The sequence below is a fragment of the Thunnus maccoyii genome, chromosome 13 (genome assembly GCF_910596095.1).
Source record: "Thunnus maccoyii chromosome 13, fThuMac1.1, whole genome shotgun sequence".
Classification (NCBI taxonomy): domain Eukaryota; kingdom Metazoa; phylum Chordata; class Actinopteri; order Scombriformes; family Scombridae; genus Thunnus; species Thunnus maccoyii.
In genome coordinates this window covers 747,612-769,123 of record NC_056545.1, presented here as the reverse complement: position 1 = coordinate 769,123, position 21,512 = coordinate 747,612, and the positions used below count along the sequence as shown (strand labels likewise).

The 21,512-nt window shown below is 38.2% G+C and overlaps 1 protein-coding gene and 1 long non-coding RNA gene across 3 annotated transcripts; both read left to right on the top strand.

The window, feature by feature from the left end:
- The first annotated feature begins 6,514 nt into the window (after positions 1-6,514).
- rps14 (ribosomal protein S14) lies at positions 6,515-9,932 on the top strand. 2 transcript variants are annotated; one of them, XM_042431839.1, is made up of 5 exons: positions 6,515-6,608; positions 7,876-8,027; positions 8,114-8,275; positions 9,018-9,094; positions 9,824-9,932. In XM_042431839.1, the coding sequence occupies exons 2-5, from the start codon at positions 7,879-7,881 to the stop codon at positions 9,889-9,891; spliced, it is 456 nt and encodes a 151-aa protein (XP_042287773.1). In that variant the 5' UTR covers positions 6,515-6,608; positions 7,876-7,878; the 3' UTR covers positions 9,892-9,932. The 2 variants fall into 2 exon arrangements, with proteins under 2 accessions (XP_042287773.1, XP_042287774.1); XM_042431840.1 differs by having other exon boundaries at positions 6,596-6,654.
- A 6,225-nt stretch (positions 9,933-16,157) lies between these two features.
- Positions 16,158-20,321, top strand: LOC121910592. The gene is made up of 3 exons (XR_006099683.1): positions 16,158-16,189; positions 19,854-20,007; positions 20,281-20,321. It is a non-coding gene; the product is annotated as an uncharacterized LOC121910592 (long non-coding RNA).
- The last annotated feature ends 1,191 nt before the right edge of the window (positions 20,322-21,512 follow it).

Genomic DNA, 21,512 nt, shown 5'->3' with positions numbered 1-21,512 from the left:
AAGAAGATGGAGGGATGATGGAGAGCAGTGAGCAGAGCTGCGACTCTCCGACTCTCTGTCCTGATCTGTGGGAGAGAGCTGCTCAACCTGCCCGCCCACTCTCCCGCCAGCCAATCACAGGCCAGCACACACACGCAGCAGCCCGCCCACTCCCCCGTCAGCCAATCACAGGCCAGCACAGACACACACACACACACACACACACACACACACACGCGCGCACACACACACACGCACACACACGGACGCACACACACACACACACACACACACACACGGACGCACGCACGGACGCACGCACGCACATGCGCGCGCACACACACACACACACAGCGTTGTCCCAGGTCAGTTTTGAGGAGACTTCCTCTACATTAACACTGACCCGAAAAAAAGCTTTTTACCAATTAAAGACACTTTTGTCCCCAATTAACTGATCTGAGGCCTGAAATATGTCCCTGAACCTACACACACACACACACACACACACACACACACACACACACACACACACAAAGGGTTGCCATGGTAACTGCTGGAAAATATAAGTCTGCAAAGAGGCCAGCTCTGTGAGAGAAGAGCGAAAACTGCAGTAATACTGCAAATATTACTACTAAGAACAATACTGCAACTACTACTAGTACTGATAGTACTGCAACTACTACTAGTACTGATAGTACTGCAAAATGTTATTACTACTGATAATGCTGCAACTACTACTACTACTGATAGTACTGCAAATATCACTTCTAATAACAATACTGCAACTACTACTACTACTGATAGTACTGCAAATATTACTTCTAATAACAATACTGCAACTACTACTACTACTGATAGTACTGCAACTACTACTACTACTACTGATAATACTGAAACTACTACTACTACTGATAGTACTGCAAATATTACTTCTAATAACAATACTGCAACTACTACTACTACTGATAGTACTGCAAATATTACTTCAATAACAATACTGCAACTACTACTACTACTGATAGTACTGCAACTATTACTACTACTGATAATACTGCAACTACTACTACTACTGATAGTACTGCGAATATCACTACTACTGATAATACTGCAAAATATTACTACTATTGTTACTACAACTGCTGTTATAAATGCTAATGCTACTGCATACACTACTACTGCTACTACTACCGTTAGTACCATGGTTGATACTACTAGTGCAGCTACTGCAAATATTATTATTATTATTATTATTATTGTTGTTGTTGTTGTTGTTGTTGTTAATAATAATAATAATAAACTTTATTTGTATAACACCTTTCATACAAAACGCAGCTTCACATTAAAAAGATAAAAACGATTGAGAACATTAAACAGGAATAAATGTGTAGATTAAAAGGACACAAACAAGAAATCATTCATCATGATTTCATCATTCATGAAAAATAATAAAAATGTATTAAAATGTATTAAAATGTTTAAATATATGATATGGAGCAAAAGTCACTATTACTATAGAAAGGCTTGGTTAAAGTGTTGTTTTAAGTGTTGTTTAGGTAAGGCGTTCCATAGTTTGTGAGCATAATTGAGGAAATTTTCTTTTGTGTAGGTTTATGGATCTCAGAGGAAGATCTGAGGGCTCGTCAGGGAACATAAGCTATCAGGGACTCTGTGATGTAGCTCGGCCCTGATCCATTGAGAGCTTTATAAACAAGTAAGAGGACTTTGAATTTGATTCTGGAAGACACAGGGAGCCAGTGTAGGCCTGCCAAGACTGGACTGACTGTGTTCTCTCTTTTTTGTTTTTGTTAACAGTCGAGCTGCAGAGTTTTGAATCAGCTGTAATCTTTCAATCGACCTTTTAGGAAGATCCATAAAAAGTGCGGCAAGTTCAGCATCTTGCTGAGTTAGGAATGATCGAACCTCGGCAATATTTCTGAGATGAAAGATGCTGTTTTAGTCGCTTTGTTTATACAGGATTTAAAGCTCAAGTCAGAATCTAAAATGACTCCGAGGTTCGTTACCTCTGGTGTGATTAAGGGAGTCAGGTTGCCGAGTCTTTTAAGGATCCAATTAATAAGATTTCTGTTTTTTCCTCATTTAATTTTAAAAAGTTGTCACTCATCTATTTATTGATTGCGGACAGACGGGCAGTCAGGGAGTTTAGAGCAAGTGGGTCGCTTGGTTCTACAGATATATATAATTGTGTATCGTCAGCATAGCTGCGGACGCTAACATCATGTTCTCTGATGACATCCCCTAGCAGAAGTGTTGTGCAACACCAGAAGTTATTTCATGTTTTCCTGACACATGTTCTCCAAGACTAATGAAAAGTTTCCTTCCTGTAATGTTTGTCTGGAACCAGTTTAAAACACAGTCTGAGAGGCCGACCCAGCTCTCAAGGCGATTTATGAGGATTTTAGCGGTCGATAGTATCAAATGCTGCGCTTGAATCAAGAAGAACCAGAATAGATACTTTAATAGCATCAGTGCTAACGCTCAGATCACTAACTATCCTAAAGAGAGCGGTTTCTGTACTGTGATTGGCTCTGAAACCAGATTGAAATTTCTCCAGGAAATTATTCTCATTTACAAAGTTGTTAAGTTGGTTGAAGACAACTTTTCCAAGTATCTTGCTTAGAAAGGGGAGGTTTGATATGAGTCGGTAATTGCTTAAAACTCCACAATCTAAGTTTCTTCTGTAGAGGAGTCACAACAGCAGTTTTGAAATTATCAGGGAAAACTCCTGTTTCAAGGGATGTATCAATGACATTTATGACTGTGCTTGAAATACTATTGAAGACCTTCTTGATGAGTGCAGATGGAACTGGGTCAAGGTAACAGGTGGAAGAGTTACTCGTAGCTACAATCCTGCAAAGTTCTGAGTTTGTGATGTTGGAGAATTTTCTCTTTTTTGCCTGCTGTTCACAAGTTCACCAGGATTCTAATAATTGTACCTCTGATGGTTGTGATTTTATTGCTAAAATGTTTAGCAAATTCCTCACATTTGGGGGAGGAAGCTTGGGTAAGAAGGTCAGGGGCGGGGTTTAACAGTCTGTCGATGGTAGAGAACAGTATTCTAGGATTGCTGTTGTTTTATTAGTACTACTGCTGCTGTCAATGCTAATACTATTGCTATTACTTCTACTGCAAGTATTGCTACTACTGCAACTACAATTACTGCTACTGCTATGACTGATGCAAATATTACTACTATTGCCACTTTTAAAGGAACTACAGTGTGTACTGCTGCAAATACCACTACTGCTACTACTGTTGTTGCAGGTAGTAGCAGTACCTACTAGCACTGCGTCCACTGATTCTACCAGTGGTACTTTACTTCCACTAGTACCAGCAGTACTGATGTTGGGCAGCATTTTATTGGTCGATGATGATTGAATCCACCTGCTGCTCAGGTACTCAACTCAGTGGTGGAAAACTAAGTACATTCACTCAAGTACTGTACTGAAGTACAGTTTTGGGGTACTTGTACTTTACTTGAGTATTTCCATGTGATGCTACTTTCTACATTTCAGAGGGAAATATTGTACTTTCTACTCCACTACATTTATTTGACAGCTTTAGTTACTTTTCAGATGAAGATTTGACACAATGGATAATATAACAAGCTTTTAAAATACAACACATTGTTAAAGATGAAACCAGTGGTTTCCAACCTTTTTGTCTTTTGACGTCTTACAAAAAGCAGTGTGTAGTCGGGGTCACATTTCACATGTCTATGAGTTGTTAACAGCTCCACCAAATAGTGATTTTTCCCTCTAAACTTCTCACATGCTTTCATTTCAATAAATGTTCAAATGATCCAATATTTCAGCAAAAATCAAAGATTAGAGAAAAAGTCCAAAAACTGAAAACAGATTTGTGTATCAGAACTTTGTTTTTTCTTCTTTCCTCTCCCATTAATCATCTCACCACCCCTCAGATTTATCTGCTGACCCTTTGGAGGGGCCCCACCCCTAGGTTGGGAACCACTGGACTAAACTAGCTAACTGTATATAAAGTAGTGTAAACTAGCTCCACCTCCAGCAGCTACAACAGTAACATGCTGCTCTAACACTGATGCTTCACTATTAATAATCTAATGATGTCATATATAATAATATATCAGTCAGAGGGACCAAACCACTACTTTTACTGCAATACTTTAACTACATCAAGCTCATAATACTTATGTACTTTTACTGCAATACTTTAACTACATCAAGCTCATAATACTTATGTACTTTTACTGCAATACTTTAACTACATCAAGCTCATAATACTTATGTACTTTTACTGCAATACTTTAACTACATCAAGCTCATAATACTTATGTACTTTTACTGCAATACTTTAACTACATCAAGCTCATAATACTTATATACTTTTACTGCAATACTTTAACTACATCAAGCTCATAATACTTATGTACTTTTACTGCAATACTTTAACTACATCAAGCTCATAATACTTATGTACTTTTATTGCAATACTATAACTACATCAAGCTCATAATACTTATGTACTTTTACTGCAATACTTTAACTACATCGAGCTCATAATACTTATGTACTTTTACTGCAATACTTTAACTACATCAAGCTCATAATACTTATGTACTTTTACTGCAATACTTTAACTACATCAAGCTCATAATACTTATATACTTTTACTGCAATACTTTAACTACATCAAGCTCATAATACTTATATACCTTTACTGCAATACTTTAACTACATTAAGTCCACAATACTTATGTACTTTTACTGCAATACTTTAACTACATCAAGCTCATAATACTTATATACTTTTACTGCAATACTTTAACTACATCAAGCTCATAATACTTATGTACTTTTATTGCAATACTATAACTACATCAAGCTCATAATACTTATGTACTTTTACTGCAATACTTTAACTACATCAAGCTCATAATACTTATGTACTTTTACTGCAATACTTTAACTACATCAAGCTCATAATACTTATGTACTTTTACTGCAATACTTTAACTACATCAAGCTCATAATACTTATATACTTTTACTGCAATACTTTAACTACATCAAGCTCATAATACTTATATACCTTTACTGCAATACTTTAACTACATTAAGTCCACAATACTTATGTACTTTTACTGCAATACTTTAACTACATCAGGCTCATAATACTTATGTACTTTTACTGCAATACTTTAACTACATCAAGCTCATAATACTTATGTACTTTTACTGCAATACTTTAACTACATCAAGCTCATAATACTTATGTACTTTTACTGCAATACTTTAACTACATCAAGCTCATAATACTTATATACTTTTACTGCAATACTTTAACTACATCAAGCTCATAATACTTATATACCTTTACTGCAATACTTTAACTACATTAAGTCCACAATACTTATGTACTTTTACTGCAATACTTTAACTACATCAAGCTCATAATACTTATATACTTTTACTGCAATACTTTAACTACATCAAGCTCATAATACTTATGTACTTTTATTGCAATACTATAACTACATCAAGCTCATAATACTTATGTACTTTTACTGCAATACTTTAACTACATCAAGCTCATAATACTTATGTACTTTTACTGCAATACTTTAACTACATCAAGCTCATAATACTTATGTACTTTTACTGCAATACTTTAACTACATCAAGCTCATAATACTTATATACTTTTACTGCAATACTTTAACTACATCAAGCTCATAATACTTATGTACTTTTACTGCAATACTTTAACTACATCAAGCTCATAATACTTATATACTTTTACTGCAATACTTTAACTACATCAAGCTCATAATACTTATATACCTTTACTGCAATACTTTAACTACATTAAGTCCACAATACTTATGTACTTTTACTGCAATACTTTAACTACATCAGGCTCATAATACTTATGTACTTTTACTGCAATACTTTAACTACATCAAGCTCATAATACTTATGTACTTTTACTGCAATACTTTAACTACATCAAGCTCATAATACTTATGTACTTTTACTGCAATACTTTAACTACATCAAGCTCATAATACTTATATACTTTTACTGCAATACTTTAACTACATCAAGCTCATAATACTTATATACCTTTACTGCAATACTTTAACTACATTAAGTCCACAATACTTATGTACTTTTACTGCAATACTTTAACTACATCAAGCTCATAATACTTATATACTTTTACTGCAATACTTTAACTACATCAAGCTCATAATACTTATATACCTTTACTGCAATACTTTAACTACATTAAGTCCACAATACTTATGTACCTTTACTGCAATACTTTAACTACATCAAGCTCATAATACTTATATACCTTTACTGCAATACTTTAACTACATCAAGCTCATAATACTTATATACCTTTACTTGTAATGGAGTATTTTTACATGTATTTATTGGTACTTTTACTGCAGTATTTTGGAAGTTTTTTTGTGCTTTGAATTAATAATAAAAACTCAAATGTGTATTTCGTGTGGAACCACGTGGCGGCAGCAGCAGCTCGTTCCCGCGCTGGCCCCCCTCAACTTTACCCCCGGAAGCGGAAGTTCTTTCCTTTCTTGTTTCTGCTTCGCAAAGAGACACTGAGGTGAGTTCTTCCCGGAGATTTAATCCGACATTAATCTGTTTTTTAGGTGATCATCCGATGATTTAACGTCTTTCTGTTGAAACTGTGATGTTCTTCATGTCTGTTGGCGTTTAAATTGTTTCTCTGTGTGAAACTAAAACTTTGATTTTAGACGTTTCTCTGTTTCTCTGCGAGCAGTGGCAACACGTCGCCATTTTAGCTCCGAGCGGAGAGTTTAGAGCCGGAAAACGAACTTTACTGATTTATTCTTAACTTTATTATTAACTTAAAACGTTACGTTTAAAGGCTTTCTGTCCTTAGAAGTGACGCAGCAGGTAAAAACGGTTCAGGTGAGACTGTGCGCCGCCAGAAGCTAATGAGCTAACGTTAGCATGTCTGCAGTCTGTCGCCGGAGCTTCGTCTGTGTCGATCAGTTTATCAGATCGATATGAAGTTAAGAGCTTAAACTCGGTGTGAAGCAGCCGGTTATTGTTCGTGTTGTAATCAGAAAACTTTCTCAGCAGTCTGTTAGCAGCCGTGTTTAGCTTCAGTGTTAAAGAACCGGTGCTGAAGCCACCATGTGACCGGCTAAACCCGTCGGTTCCATTATCGGACACAGCTTGAAGTCCGCCTTTCTGTCAAACTAACCGTCTAAATGTTTCAACGTTAAAGTTTTCATTAAATAGATTCAGCTAATCAAATAACTCACGCCACAAGTATTATTCAGTTGGTCTGCGGATGTTAAAGTTTTGCACGTTGTTATAAGTTGTATATTTATATTTCTGCGGGGGTTTTTCAGTGTGAGAGCTGATGTTAGTCTGAGTTTAGTTTAGTGAACCTGTCAGTTGATGATGAGACTTTTGATCTGATGTTGGAGGATTGTTGAGATTATCTCGCTGAGTGTCTGGAGACATTCAGACGTGTTTTTATTGTAGTTTTTAACAGTCGTGGTCGATGTGTTTCTGATTGGAGGTCAGATCCGAGCGGCTGAGGTGAGTTTGCTGCTGAGGGTGTTTTGAGATCAGAAAAGTCGCTGCTCCTTCATTGAAAGGAGTCAGCTGAGGTGGTTCGGTGACCTGGTCTGGATCCTCCTGGTCTGGGATCCACCGGGAGCTGCTGTGACCCGGTGGACGGATAGATCAGTTGATTTAACGGCAGGAGCGCGATCGATAAATGAATCTTAATATCAGAGTATTGATAAAAATGTGATAATGTGACATTAAGAAGCAGTTAAAAGTGTGATGTGGTGTTTCAACTCTTCCTCTCTCCTCCTCTTCCTCCCGGTCAGACGATGGCTCCTCGTAAAGGGAAGGAGAAGAAGGAGGAGCAGGTGATCAGTCTGGGTCCTCAGGTGGCCGAAGGAGAAAACGTGTTTGGCGTCTGTCACATCTTCGCCTCCTTCAACGACACCTTCGTCCACGTCACCGACCTCTCCGGGAAGTAAGTCCGACCCGCCGCCGACCACCGCCTGCTACTCGGTCTGCTCCCTGATTGGTCTAACGCTGTGTGTGTGTGTGTGTTTCCAGGGAGACGATCTGCCGCGTGACCGGCGGGATGAAGGTGAAGGCCGACAGAGACGAGTCGTCTCCGTATGCCGCCATGTTGGCCGCTCAGGACGTCGCTCAGCGCTGCAAAGAGCTGGGAATCACAGCGCTGCACATCAAGCTGAGAGCCACCGGAGGAAACAGGTAAGAGCCCGATCAATACACCTGATCACTGCCCCATCAATACACCTGATCACTGCCCCATCAATACACCTGATCACTGCCTGATCAATACACCTGATCACTGCCCCATCAATACACCTGATCACTGCCCCATCAATACACCTGATCACTGCCCCATCAATACACCTGATCACTGCCTGATCAATACAAACATGAACCAATCAATCATTCTCAAAGGTTCCTGAAAGTCAAACGGCTGCAAGTTTTTATCCAACAGAAGTTTGAATGTTTAACAACCTTCAGAGCTGCAACTGATCAATAATTCATCTGTTGATCATTATTTTTAGATTATTGATTAGTTGTTTGGTTCATTAAATATTGATCTCTAATCAAAGATGTTTGTTTACAGTCAGAGACAGAAAATATTCACATGTAACGAGCTTTTTTTAACTAAAAGAGTCAAAAGGACTGATTGATTATCCAGATAGTTGATTAATGTATTGATCGTTGCAGCTCTGCTTCATTCACAGTCAATGATTAAAACATTTATCAGAGTATTTGGAGGTGAATTGATCCGTTAAAACGATGTTTAGTTCAGGAGCTCAGATACAGAACACGACGCTGCGTTCATGTTCATGTCAGAGTCACCGTAAATATGAGTTTCTCACCTGAACGTGTGTAATAATAAATAAATAAATAAATGAACGAGCTGAATATTGATCAGACATCAAATAAAACTTGATTTGTGTTTCTTGTGTTCCAGGACAAAGACTCCTGGTCCCGGAGCTCAGTCTGCTCTCAGAGCTCTGGCTCGCTCCGGCATGAAGATCGGACGCATCGGTGAGTAAAACGCATGCTGTCAGTCATCACGTCTCCACGGCAACGCTTACATCAGCATCCTCCAGTCTGTCTGATACTGAAACGATCAATCAGTCGACTAAATGTAAATGTGGTTCAATTATACACAATGTTGATTAGTTGAGTCCTGATATCTGATCAATCAACCGGCTCGTATCTGATCAATAAACCGGCTCGTATCTGATCAATCAACCAGCTCGTATCAGATCAATCAACCGGCTCGTATCTGATCAATCAACCGGCTCGTATCTGATCAATCAACAAAGATTTGAAGGCGTCAATGAACGTTTTTAATTTTCTAACATTTTATAAACTGATTTAATTTCAGCAGGAAGTTGAAACATATTAGATTTTATACAACGATCACGTTATTGATCACGTTATTGATTAATTAAAGACACAAAGCTTCACAGGACAATAAACGATCAAACGATGAGATAATAAAGTTAATGAAGCTGCTTTAATGTTCTGTTTGTCATTGTTGTTGTTATTATTATTTACCTGCAACATGTTGACGACATTCAGAGGAAGAAAAAACAAACATTTTGTTGCCGTGACAACAGATGACCATTTTCTCAGTAAAAGTGAACCTGACGTGAAAGATTTGTGTGAAACGTTGAAACAGACCGAAGCTTCAGTTTGGAGCTGATTGAATGAAACTTTATTAACAAACTGTTTTGTTGTTTGTTTGTTTTTGTTTGTTGTGTTCAGAGGACGTCACCCCGATCCCGTCAGACTCGACCAGGAGGAAGGGCGGCCGCCGCGGTCGCCGTCTGTAAACGGCAGCACCATTTTCTGACAATAAAAACCATGAAACATCCGTCTGTGTGCAGCGTCTCTGTTCGCCGTGACATCACGGCGTTTCCATGTTCAGTCACATGACCACAAGTTCATCGATATTTCACAACTGAATATTCAATAAACTAACAGTTAAAGTCTGAAATGTTTTTCTTTAAATATTCAAACTGAACATCAGATTTAATGTTTGTAACGGATTTTATTTAAATAAAGTTTAGCAGCAGTGTAACTTTAAGCTTCAGCCGCTGGTGACGTCACTTCCTGTTAAAAGGTGCAAATTGAAATAAAACGCCAAAAGAAAAACATTCTGTTCATTCTAATAAATAATCAATGTAGTTTTAAATTGAATTAAGGAGCCGAAGGTGTTCAACAGACTCAGCAGGTAATTTGTCATCAGTCTGTTAATAAAGTTAATCAGTTTATTTCAGGACTTATTGGAATATTTGATGTTTGAAGGAGTTCCTCCTGCGGGTGTTCCTCTCATTGAACGAGGAGAAAAACCTCCGCAGCCAGCAAGGGGGCCAGGTGAGCCGGGAGGCGGCCCCAGGAGGCGGGAAGAGCCTCCGCTTCATTTATTTATTAGGAAGTTATTCAGACTGAAGCTAACGGCTAGCTGCTGCTAACAGTTAGCTTTAGCTGCTACATTAGCTTCATCAGTTCACATCTGAGATTATTACTGAAGAAAGACTTTAAAGGACAAAGTCACAGTTCATTAAGTCTGATTAAACCAGCAGTCAGGAGTCCATAACAGTGTAACAGTGAAAGAGGTTTTTCCTCGCTGTGATCCTTCCTCCTCTTCATACTGGATATTAAAACATCCTTCAAATGTGCTTTCATGTAAAATCCACAGTGTGTCACACAGTCATCTAAAAGTCTGAGTTAGTCATATCAAGTGGATATCTGACACATTTACAGTCTTTTTAGCATCAAGTTCCCTCTTGTGGTGGAAGTATAGTGTAAAGAGGGACTTTGGCACTGAAAAGACTGTAACGTTGAAAGATATCTACTGGATTTGACGGCAACACTTTATTTTACAGCTCCTTCGATTTTATACCAATTTCCTGGAAATGAATGAATAACTGAGCATGAACCCAAATATGATGAATACAGTTAATCAGTGTTTACACAGGGTCAGCTGCAAACAATTTATTATAATATATCATACAAGTCCATCAGGACCCCCCCCCCCCCCCCCCCCCCCCCCCCCCCGGGCTGAATGGTTCAGTCCAGCATCGACTCACCTGTCTGTAAATGTGTTGATATGAATAAACATGAATATTATTAATGTCCTTCTGTTTCTGCTGCTTTATGTTATTTAAATGATTCCAAACAAACTTATTAAAAACACAAATATAACAGAGTCTGGTGACTGTAGTTTATTATTATTGATGACTGTGACAGTTTATTGATTATCGATCAAACACCAGCTGGTCCTGAGGAACCGTCTGCAGCCACTCGTCTGACCTGCAGGTGGCAGCAGAACTGCAGCTTCATCAGCCTGAAAACCTGCATTTAATCAGAAGATACATCACATTAAATACATTCACTTCTCTGTCAGATTATATTTAGTTATAACATGATTCATCACAGTTATTTAACACGTTTTTACAACAAGTTCAACTAATTATTATTATCAACTTATTTCCACAGTGATCCTGACTTTAAATAAATAATAATACACTTTTATTACACTTTTCCACAGTTACAAAGTGATTCACAAATATAAGTAAAACATTTGAAATGCATTAAAGAAGTCGTGATCACACACACATTCATACATTCTGTATATATGTAGATGGGAAGGTGAGGTAGAAAGAGCTTCAGCTAGAAGTAATCCAGGAGAAATGATCTGGAAGTTTAGTGATCTTCAGTCGGTGGAGACGGTTAGTCAGAGTTTATATCAGTATTTAACTCGGCTGCGTGAGAAAGAGTTAGCTAGAGGAAGTATAGCTGAAGACTAGATCACTAAAGAAAGAGCTCAGTAGCATCATGGAGGAATATATCTATAGAAATAATCTAAGCTGCAACATTAATGCAACTAGGATGCAGCTACTCACTAACTTTAAAGAAAAATGGTCAAAAGATATTCTGTTAAAACCAAAATGACAGACTTGTATTGAAATGAATCAGTCCTGTGGTAGTGAACCTTATATTGAACCACATGGTACCAACAGGTCCCCTCCTGTTCAAACATCCAGGTTATGTGAGCTGTGTGAACTGGGAGATGTTGACAATCAATCACATTTCTTTTGTATCGTCCCTGTTAAGAGAATTTATTGAGTGAAATGTATGATTGAAATTCAGGAATATTTCTGAGCCGTGATGAAGAAAAGATGGACGTTAGTTTCATTTTAGTGTCTTTAAGTTGGAAAGTTTAGTTTGTAAAGCTGTAAAAAAGCCAGGATGGTTTGTTAGTTTAATATCATCAATCAGATGAGATGCAGCGTCTGCTGGTTTTGTTGATAGTAAATTTGAAGCACAAGTGGGTTTGACATTTATAAATGCATGACACAATAATATCAGTAATAACAATTGTTTCTCCATGTGTGAATTCAAATAGGCACTTTAAACTTGAATGGAGCCAGGGAAGATAGTAAAAGAGCTGCGTTCTTTAAGCTGATGGAGCTGAAGAACATAGATGTGAACTGAATCCAGTGAATCCAGTGAATCCAGTGAACCCAGTGAATCCAGTGAATCCAGTGAATCCAGTGAATCCAGTGAAAGGACTGAGCCTGAGCTCAGTAACACACTGCTACTGTCAGGTGACTCAGACATCCAGCAAAAAGAGAGCATGCTCTTCTCCATGTTCTTCCTCTTGTTTTCCATTTGCCACCTGATGCTGTGTTTGCTCCATCTGATGGACCAGAGCTTATTTCAGTGGAGAAATCAGAGCGGTTCATTTCTTATTTACTGAATGTCTCTTAGTTATGAGAAGATTGTTTTATCCAAACAGTCCAGAGATTTAACTGTAAGATGAATCAAGCCATCTTCCTAAATGTCGTCGTGTACCAGTCATACACTCTCTTCACATAGAAAAATTATTTGTAGGTCAAAAATGTCACAAAATTGTGTGAAAGTGTTCCTTCTCTGAACTGACGCCATTAAAGTTCAGCACAAACATCATTCTGTCATCAGATAAATCCTCTAATCAACTCAGACATTCCACAGATGAAGCTGTTTTAGTGTAATACAATAAAACTAAATAAATGCTACATTTACAAGTATGTGTTTACTGAGTTTAAAGTGCAAAGTGTTGCTTTCACTTTCACTGACAAACAAAATGGAGACACTGACGTCTGTCAAATGGAGCCTGAAAGAATCAATAAGTTACTAACATGAAATATACTCAACCATACAGAAAATATAAACATCATAAAACAAATAACACTGAGAAGAAACAATGGGTTTCTAATTACTGATTGACAGAAACTGATTTAAAAATGTTGGAAAGATTAAATGATTCATCAAAGTTATTGAAGCACCTTCGTGATGCTTTATTCTGGATAAATGAAGGTGAATTTGTGAAACAAAAGAGAACTTTTTTCATTCCAAAGGGAACTTTTATTCCCAAAATGCTCAAGATACAAAAACATATATATATATAGTATATACATATAGAAATATTCCACATATACATACATAAAAAAATAAAAAGTGTTCATAAATATTAACATCAAACAATAAAGATGGAGTAAATGTATAAAACAATTAAATAAGAGAGGATAAAAGAACAAAACAGGGTGCAACACACATGAAAGTGAAGGATGACAGAATGAAAATTAAATTATTATTATTATGAGCAAATAATAATCATCTGTGTTACAAATATTACACAGTACAAGCACAAAAATACAGAGAAAAGAAAGAAACGAACAGAATGAACTTAAGAATGAAACAGAAAGAAAAGAATATTTCAGAAACAGGAAATGAAGAGAAAGAAAATGTTCCAACAGTTTCTTCTTCTGGTAAAAAGGATCGACTCATTGTCTAACTGTGGTTACACATTTAGACAGTAAGTGAAAGAGTTGTGGAGTCTCTGTCTTTAGTTTTTATATGTCTCCTACTGGCCACATGTCAGAAACTCTCTTCTTGTCTTACTGTGTAAACTGGTTTAAGTCTCTGTCTGTCATCAGTCAGTTATTCAGTTATTCAGTCAACATTCAGGGTCCAGGTACAGTTGTGCACCACAGTGACTTGGTACTTTACAAGCTGTGAGGCTATGAATGAGGAAATAAACCCTGCAGTGACAGAGATCGATCAGTTAACAGTATTTAGCAAGAACCAGCCTGCTCTTATGATGATGAGATGCCACCGTCACTCCACTATCAGTCAAAATATAACAGACAGGAAGTGGCTCAGAGACAGATGGGATCACACATGAATAAAGGTTCTAAAAGGACATTTATAGAGAAAAACGCCTCTAAAGATGCTCTCTATGTGAATTTACCGTATAAAATAATGTAATAATGTTCGTCAGTAATGAATGCTGTGTGTGATGCAGGTAGTTTCCTGACATCCTCTCTGACTCTGCTTATTGGCTCCTGAGCCAGGAAGCCAAACCAATCACACGAGCTGGAGGCAGAGAGAGGGACGTCACATGATACAGACATACAAAGGCTGATTCAGCAGCTCTTCTGTGGCTCAACACTGAAATTGTTTCCATGACAGTGAGAATATGTGAGTTATTGAATGAGATGCAGTTTTAATTCGGTCCTTAAGTTAATGCTTAGTGAATACATGAAGAGCAGAAAAACACTCAACACATGAAATTTACTTCCTTTTTCCAAAGTTTAATTGCATTAGAAGAGTTCCTCACTAACCAACAGAGTCCAGCCTGTGGTGAGTAAAGGAGCCTGCCTGACGATAATCTGACCTCTCTGTTGTACATGATGTGTCAAGAACAATTTCATTTCTACAGTGATGTAGATGATACACATACCTGGATATGGACCTGTTAATATTATTTATTATTATTTCTGGGCCTTTAAAGCCTTTCTCAGTGAGATTTAGGACGATATGCAATAAAGGACCCCAGCCGGACTTAAACCGGAGATGCTGTGCTTCATGGTCAGCGCCTTAAACCACTAGACCTCCACTACACCTCACATTTAAAACGTTCACATTCAAAATAAGCTCTGTCCCCCTAAAACCTGATGGTATAGTTGCAAAATATCAATTATTACCTGAAAGTATCCAAAAATTGTTTAAAATGAGAGAAAGTCGATGTGATCTGAGAGGAATTTACATGTTTAAGTAAAGATCAGTGAGGACTGATGTAATAAATCATTGTATTTCAGTCAAAGGTGTGAATTTATGAACAGTGTTTCTGACAGGAAGGGAGGTTAGAGATGGGTCGAGTCCAAGAGTTGAGTCCAGATTATGATACATAATTCATTGAACCTGGAGCTCTACAGCCTCTTCATCACTGCCCTCATGTTCTTCACTTAGTCTGGTATACCTGGTTCTACTGCGATTTGTATCCATTTCCTGGAGCTTCTGTTTGAACCATTCCAGGAATTCATCCCGTTTTATGGAAACTTTCACTGGAAGCGTCTGAACCTTGTAGAACCTGTCAGTGGTGTAGGACCCTGTTGCACTAGCTGTGATCATCTCATCTATTTTACTCAGCAGGTCTTTTCTCATTGAAAACATTATACACATATTTTGGTGTATAATGTAATAATTCAAAAAATTCTGGCACATTCAGGCACAGTTATTTTCTGCTTCAAACACTGGAAAGGAAAATACCACATTTAAAACATGTGCTGCAAAAGGTGCTATAAAATCTACATATTATGCATATGCATTATATGCATAATATAATGTACCTGATGCCTTCAGTATTTGAAGAGCCAGCTTTTTCATCTCATGTGCCATTTCCTTTTTTTCAATCATTTTCTGAATATATTTTGTTGTATATTTTCAATGGTCCTTTATTGTGAAATTCACCAGTGAAATGCTCTGGAAGTTGTTGTGCAGCTAGCTGGGGTCCTGTAGGATGTAGAGAAGTGGAATCATTGATTGGAAACAGGAAGTTTCCTTTTTTTTGAAATTTTGAATATATTTTTGTGTATAATACAATCAAAATCTCTCTCTCTCTATGTCTCTCTCTCTCTATGTCTCTCTCTCTCTATGTCTCTCTATGTGTCTCTCTATGTCTCTCTCTATGTCTCTCTCTCTCTCTCTCTCTCTCTCTCTCTCTCTCTCTGTTATTTCCTGTTGAAGTTTAGTTTCTCTTTCTGTTCTCGTCGTGTCGCAGCTTCTTTTCTTCTTCTAAAGGTATTTATTGTGACTTTATTGTGTTTATATTGTGACAGTTTTCACTGTTTGACTCTTGAATGACTCTTTGTTCATCTTGTTAGTTTAGTTCCAGTAGAAACAGCAGAAATCTGTAGTTCAGAACTCTACTAACAGTCAACACAAATCAACATGCTGGAAGTTTTCCTCCATTTTAGGTTCACTGTTCAAAGTAGTGATGGGCGGACCGATTCTTTTCACAGTATCGGTTCCTTCCAGTTGATACATGTAAATATATCAAACCTTTGGAGTTTTGATACTTTTTGCAAAATGTGCCGTCAGTTTCTCTGTGACACTCAGTTATAGTACAGACACATTCGACAACTGCAGTCAAGTCAGCCGCCGCTCCGGAAATTACAGTCCAACTAGCCGCCACGTACTTTCCTACTGGTCCTTTATTGTTTAATTCACCAGTGAAATGTTCTGGAAGTTGTTGTGTTGTTGCTGTTTCAATCAAACTGTAATATTATCGGTCGACTGTACAGGAAATGACAGCGATGTTAAACCACATTTAGTCGACGGACCATCTTTGTCTTCCAAGTAGAAAAAACTCATTACCGTAATAACGGAAGTGTGCGCGCAGTAGGAAATTACGTGGCGGCTGACTTGACTGCAGTCATTCGACAGCTCGTGCTGCCTGCCCCACAAAATTTCTCTTCAGTGCATTACCAGTCATCATGTATAAGTTTACATTAATAAAGATAAAATATTAATTTCAATGCATTGATTCAGCATCCCACTTGTATGTAGGTAGGCTATATAAGCTCAATACGATGTGACAGAAATGTGATGTGTCACTGACCAATGATCAGTCGGTGTTTTTGAGGGGCGGGTAGCAGAGAGAGCAGCAGGTGGTTCAGTCTCGTTCAGTGAGTAGCTGCCAGGCTGTCTGGACTCGAGTCACTCACTGACGTCCCCGTTGGAGACGGTGATTCCCGCTCATTCATCGGTGCTCATTCATGTTTAGAGCGACTGCACCACCGTAGCAGGCAGGCAGTGTGAGCAGGACCCTACGATAACAGTGATGGGTGTGGGCGGTATGAGTGGGAAAAGTCCGGGATTCATGAGCACTCGCTACGTTTGACACTAAAAAGATTCGTTTGTTCATTTTTGCTCATCACTAGTTCAAAGTGCCCAATAACAGCTGACAGTACTGAGTCAGTGTTCACAAATCAATAACTTCCAACATTTGTCCAACAACCTGCTCTGTCTGTATTAGTAACAGCTTCAAGTTCAAATAACTGATTTATTTACAAGAAGAAGAAACACAGAGAACATGTGGGTCACATGCTGAGTAAAAATAGAGTTACAGTCCATAAAAAGTACAAACATAGAAGTAAAAACAGGTAAAAATATCTTAATCTACAACATACAGAGTGTGTGTGGCAGTGGTGGAGGAAGGGGTTAAATCTGGCCGGAGCTTTCAGACTCTGTGTGACGCTGATAGATGTGTAATGTAGCTCCTTTCCTCTGACTTTAATGAACAGCTGTGGCTGTCACACAGCAGCAGCATCCATACCTGTGTCTCCAGACTGGGAGACAGCGGTAACTTCATCAACTATTTAAACCTTCTGATGAGACGTTGAGATCTCACGATAGAATTATTAACTTAAAGGCTTTTCTGTACAGAAAACAGGTGACCTGTTACACACAGATTCAGAGTTTATACAGTGAAATCATTGGCAGCAAAGCGGCCGTGCTCAGGATGAGTCCAGATGTGACACCAGTAGAGATTTATGTTGCTTTGTTGAATACTGGTGGAAGTGTTTCCCCTGGGTTGACTGGTTTGGTCTGGCGAGGTGAAGAACATTTCTCTGTTCTCTGTTTCTGTGTTCAGTGTCTTCAGGTTAGGCTAACCCATCGTTGCTAACTGTGGAGCTAACCCCCTTCACGTTTCCAGCAGTTGGGGAAATAACAGACGTGACTTTTCTTGGTCTTGACAAGCTGCAGCATTTATTAACTGACACACTGTAGTCTGTTCTGTACATTTACTGACACACTGACAACTTCCTGCTCACTCTGATGAAGCTTCACTCAGTCGCTGCACAAACATTACGCACTGCCCTGTTGCCCTGCGTGTATTTCACAGCATCAGAGACAATAATGCAGGTCTTAATGAATGTTACCCCTGTGCCACACATTGTTCCACGTCTGCACTATTTTAACACTAATTCCAACAGTCAACCTTTCACTGTCTGTTGTTACTCTGAAAAATTACCTGCATATAACATGTAATATGTGCATCAATAATAATAAATGAGACTCAAATAAATACACAGCTGACACTGAGTGTTAAAGGCTCAATGTATGATGCTGCTGCTTTTCATAAATGAATGAAATAGATTATTAATAATATGCTGTTTAGTTGTGTTTAATGTTGAGCAGTAAAAGTAAACCATGTTTTAATAGATGTTCTGCAGTGAATTTATTGTTCATCAAACAGTAAAATGTGCTGCAGTTATATTAGGAACACTGTCACTAGCTAGCAAGTCAACAACAGCTCACCAACCTGACAGATACACATTTTATCAGCTTTCAACACGTCACTAACTGCACTTAAACACAGTCATGTGATTATGTTCTGACAGTTTGACATCAAATGAACTCAAACGGTTTCAAACAGTCTTGAGTTTGTTTGTGTAAAACATTTTATTCATTGTCAGAGAAGTTTAGTGTCAGTATGAAGGGTCGCCCCATTCAGTCACCTTTAAACTGGTGCATGTTTTAATAACCAGTATCATGCTGGTAGTGAGGGAGACTTTGTTTCACAGGTGGTATGGTTAGTGATTAACAGCTAATAAAAGTCACTAAATAATATTCTCTGAAATCTTTCTAAACTATATCACAGACAAACTGTTGAAAACATCTTTTCATTGATGATATTCAGTATTTTAACCAAGCTAAGAGCTGCAGCAATAGAAACTAAAGTTTATGTTGCTGCCAAACCTTCATTCAGTATCTTTATACTATATCAATATAAAATCAATGTCACATTATATAAACTACAAAGTGAATCACTGTCATCAAAACACAGTAAACTCTGTTTGTGGAATAATGACGGAGTTTAAACTACAATGTGATGCCTCATCACAGGAAGATCTTTGTTCTGCTGTACAGAACTGCATTTAGTGTTGAGTCAGACAGATTGTTCTCTCTTATTCTTCCTGTTTTAATATTTACTGTACATGATGATGATGATGATGATGATGATGATGCTCCATTAATTCAACCATAAATCATGGAAACGTCTGTACTTTGATCCTTATAATCTAACACTGATTGACAGACAACATTCCCACAAGATCAAATAGAATATAACACAGCTGTAGCAACTCTAACAGAACCATAAATAAAGATGAATGTAAATAAAAATATGATGCATTGATGCTCTGAAATACAAACATTCATGTGATCTTGTGGCTCCTTCTAATCTCCTCGGGGATAAAAGAGAGAGAACACGTTTAGTGTCTGACAAACTTCACAAGTTTTGTCTCCACTGATATTTGTGAAAATTGTTGCATCAGTATCTTTATGTATATTCACTAAATCATCAGTTGAAATACATGTCAGGCCTCTGAGTGTGATATGCTGCTTAACTGTTATTAATCAATAAAGTGTCATTCAGTACAATCTCTAATTAAAACAGCAAGAAGTACAAATGACTCCATAGAAAACCAGAGTCCTCAGACTGATGATGAAGGACTGATGAAGGAGAATCAGCAGCAGTTTCTCTCTCTGTGTTTCCTCTGCAGGTGAAGCTACAAAGACTCTGTGACTGGATGTGGATCTGAATTCACCTGGTGAGTATTTTTATTTCTTCTGCCACACAGCTGACTCCACCAGCAGCTCATCTCCATTAAATGTGCTCTATAGTGGTAAATGAAAAGCCAACAGAGAACTGGAACCTTCTGAAAGTGAAACATTAAACATTAAACCTCAGTGGAAATGAAGAATAATGTCTTACTTTGCTGCCATCTGGTGGTTGAATCAAGAATGACGCCGTTGTAACTGCAGTGCTGGTGTGATGTGCAGCTTGTTGTAATGAATGAGCTTGTTGTTGTGTTTGTGTGAAGGTGTTTCTCTGCTATGGATCAGTGTGAGGACAGAGAGGAGGGAGTCCCTCCCTCTAAAAGCTCTCTGTGTGGGGAACATGACAGCCAGACCAAAGCTCAGAGGTGAGATGAGGATCTCTAACTGTCCATCACTGTTCTCCACTCACATCACTCCACCATCATTATTCACACTCAAAGCTCTGTGTGTGTTGTGTTGAAGAACAAAGAAGCAGCACAGACCAGACTCTGCTGGACCTGGACCTGGACCTGGACCTGGACCTGGACCTGGACCTGGACCCAGCTGTGTGTCCATGAAGAGTGACTGCTCCATGTGGGAACCTTTACGTTTTAAACCTGGACAACCTGCTGATGGAAGGTCAGAATGTAAAGCTGCAAAGACTGAACAGACTTTTCATTTCTGTCCAACATGCACATTTATCAGAGCTGTTGTTGTTTCAGGATCCAGCAGCAGAGACCAGACTCTCCTGGACCTGAACCCAGCTGTCTGTCCTTTAAGAGCGACCAGTCGAAGCAAGGTTTAATTAATTTTAAAGGAGGACGTCCATCTGCTGATGAGATGTAAGCTGTAACTGACAGTAAACGTCGGGTTATGCTAGAAAAGAACTGGTTTGTACGACGTGTTGTCCGACCACGTCAGTGAAAAGCCGGCCGTCATAGAGAGGGAGGAGACGTGATAATCATTTAAATATGGAGATAACAGATCACATGTTCAGACAGTCTCTCCTGGAAGACATTCATGGTGTTGCACTCGCTTGTTCATATGAAAAGTGACATGATATGATTTATTTATAAATTACAGACATAAAAAACATGTTAAAGTGAAAACACTTATTTCCAACATGGATCCAAGATGTTAAAAGACAAAACACAAGACATACAACATAAAACTGAATCACCACAAATTAAATAAAATAATAAACGCCCACATCAAAACACAAAGTACAACAAAGACAATTTGATGGCTGAAGTAAAAATGGAATTGCAGATTTCATTATAAACCTGTGACCATGTTCCATAAATAAGTCCTGACCTGACTTCTATAAGCTCCTCTCATTTTTAACAGCTGGATGTGTAACAGGAGGCTGTTCCACAACACGGCAGCAGCTTAAAAAAAGGAACTTCTGGCTACATTATTCACTGGAGGGACTTTATATGAACACACACTGGCCCTGGTGTTATAGCCATGCTGAGTATGTTCCATTGTTATCTGTGAAGTATTGAGGAGCAAACCC

Coding starts and splice junctions, on each gene's coding strand:
- rps14 (XM_042431839.1), top strand. CDS start 7,879: ATGGCTCCTCGTAAAGGGAAGGAGAAGAAGGAGGAGCAGGTGATCAGT. Junction 8,028..8,113: donor GTCACCGACCTCTCCGGGAA/GTAAGTCCGACC, acceptor GTGTGTTTCCAG/GGAGACGATCTGCCGCGTGA. Junction 8,276..9,017: donor AGAGCCACCGGAGGAAACAG/GTAAGAGCCCGA, acceptor CTTGTGTTCCAG/GACAAAGACTCCTGGTCCCG.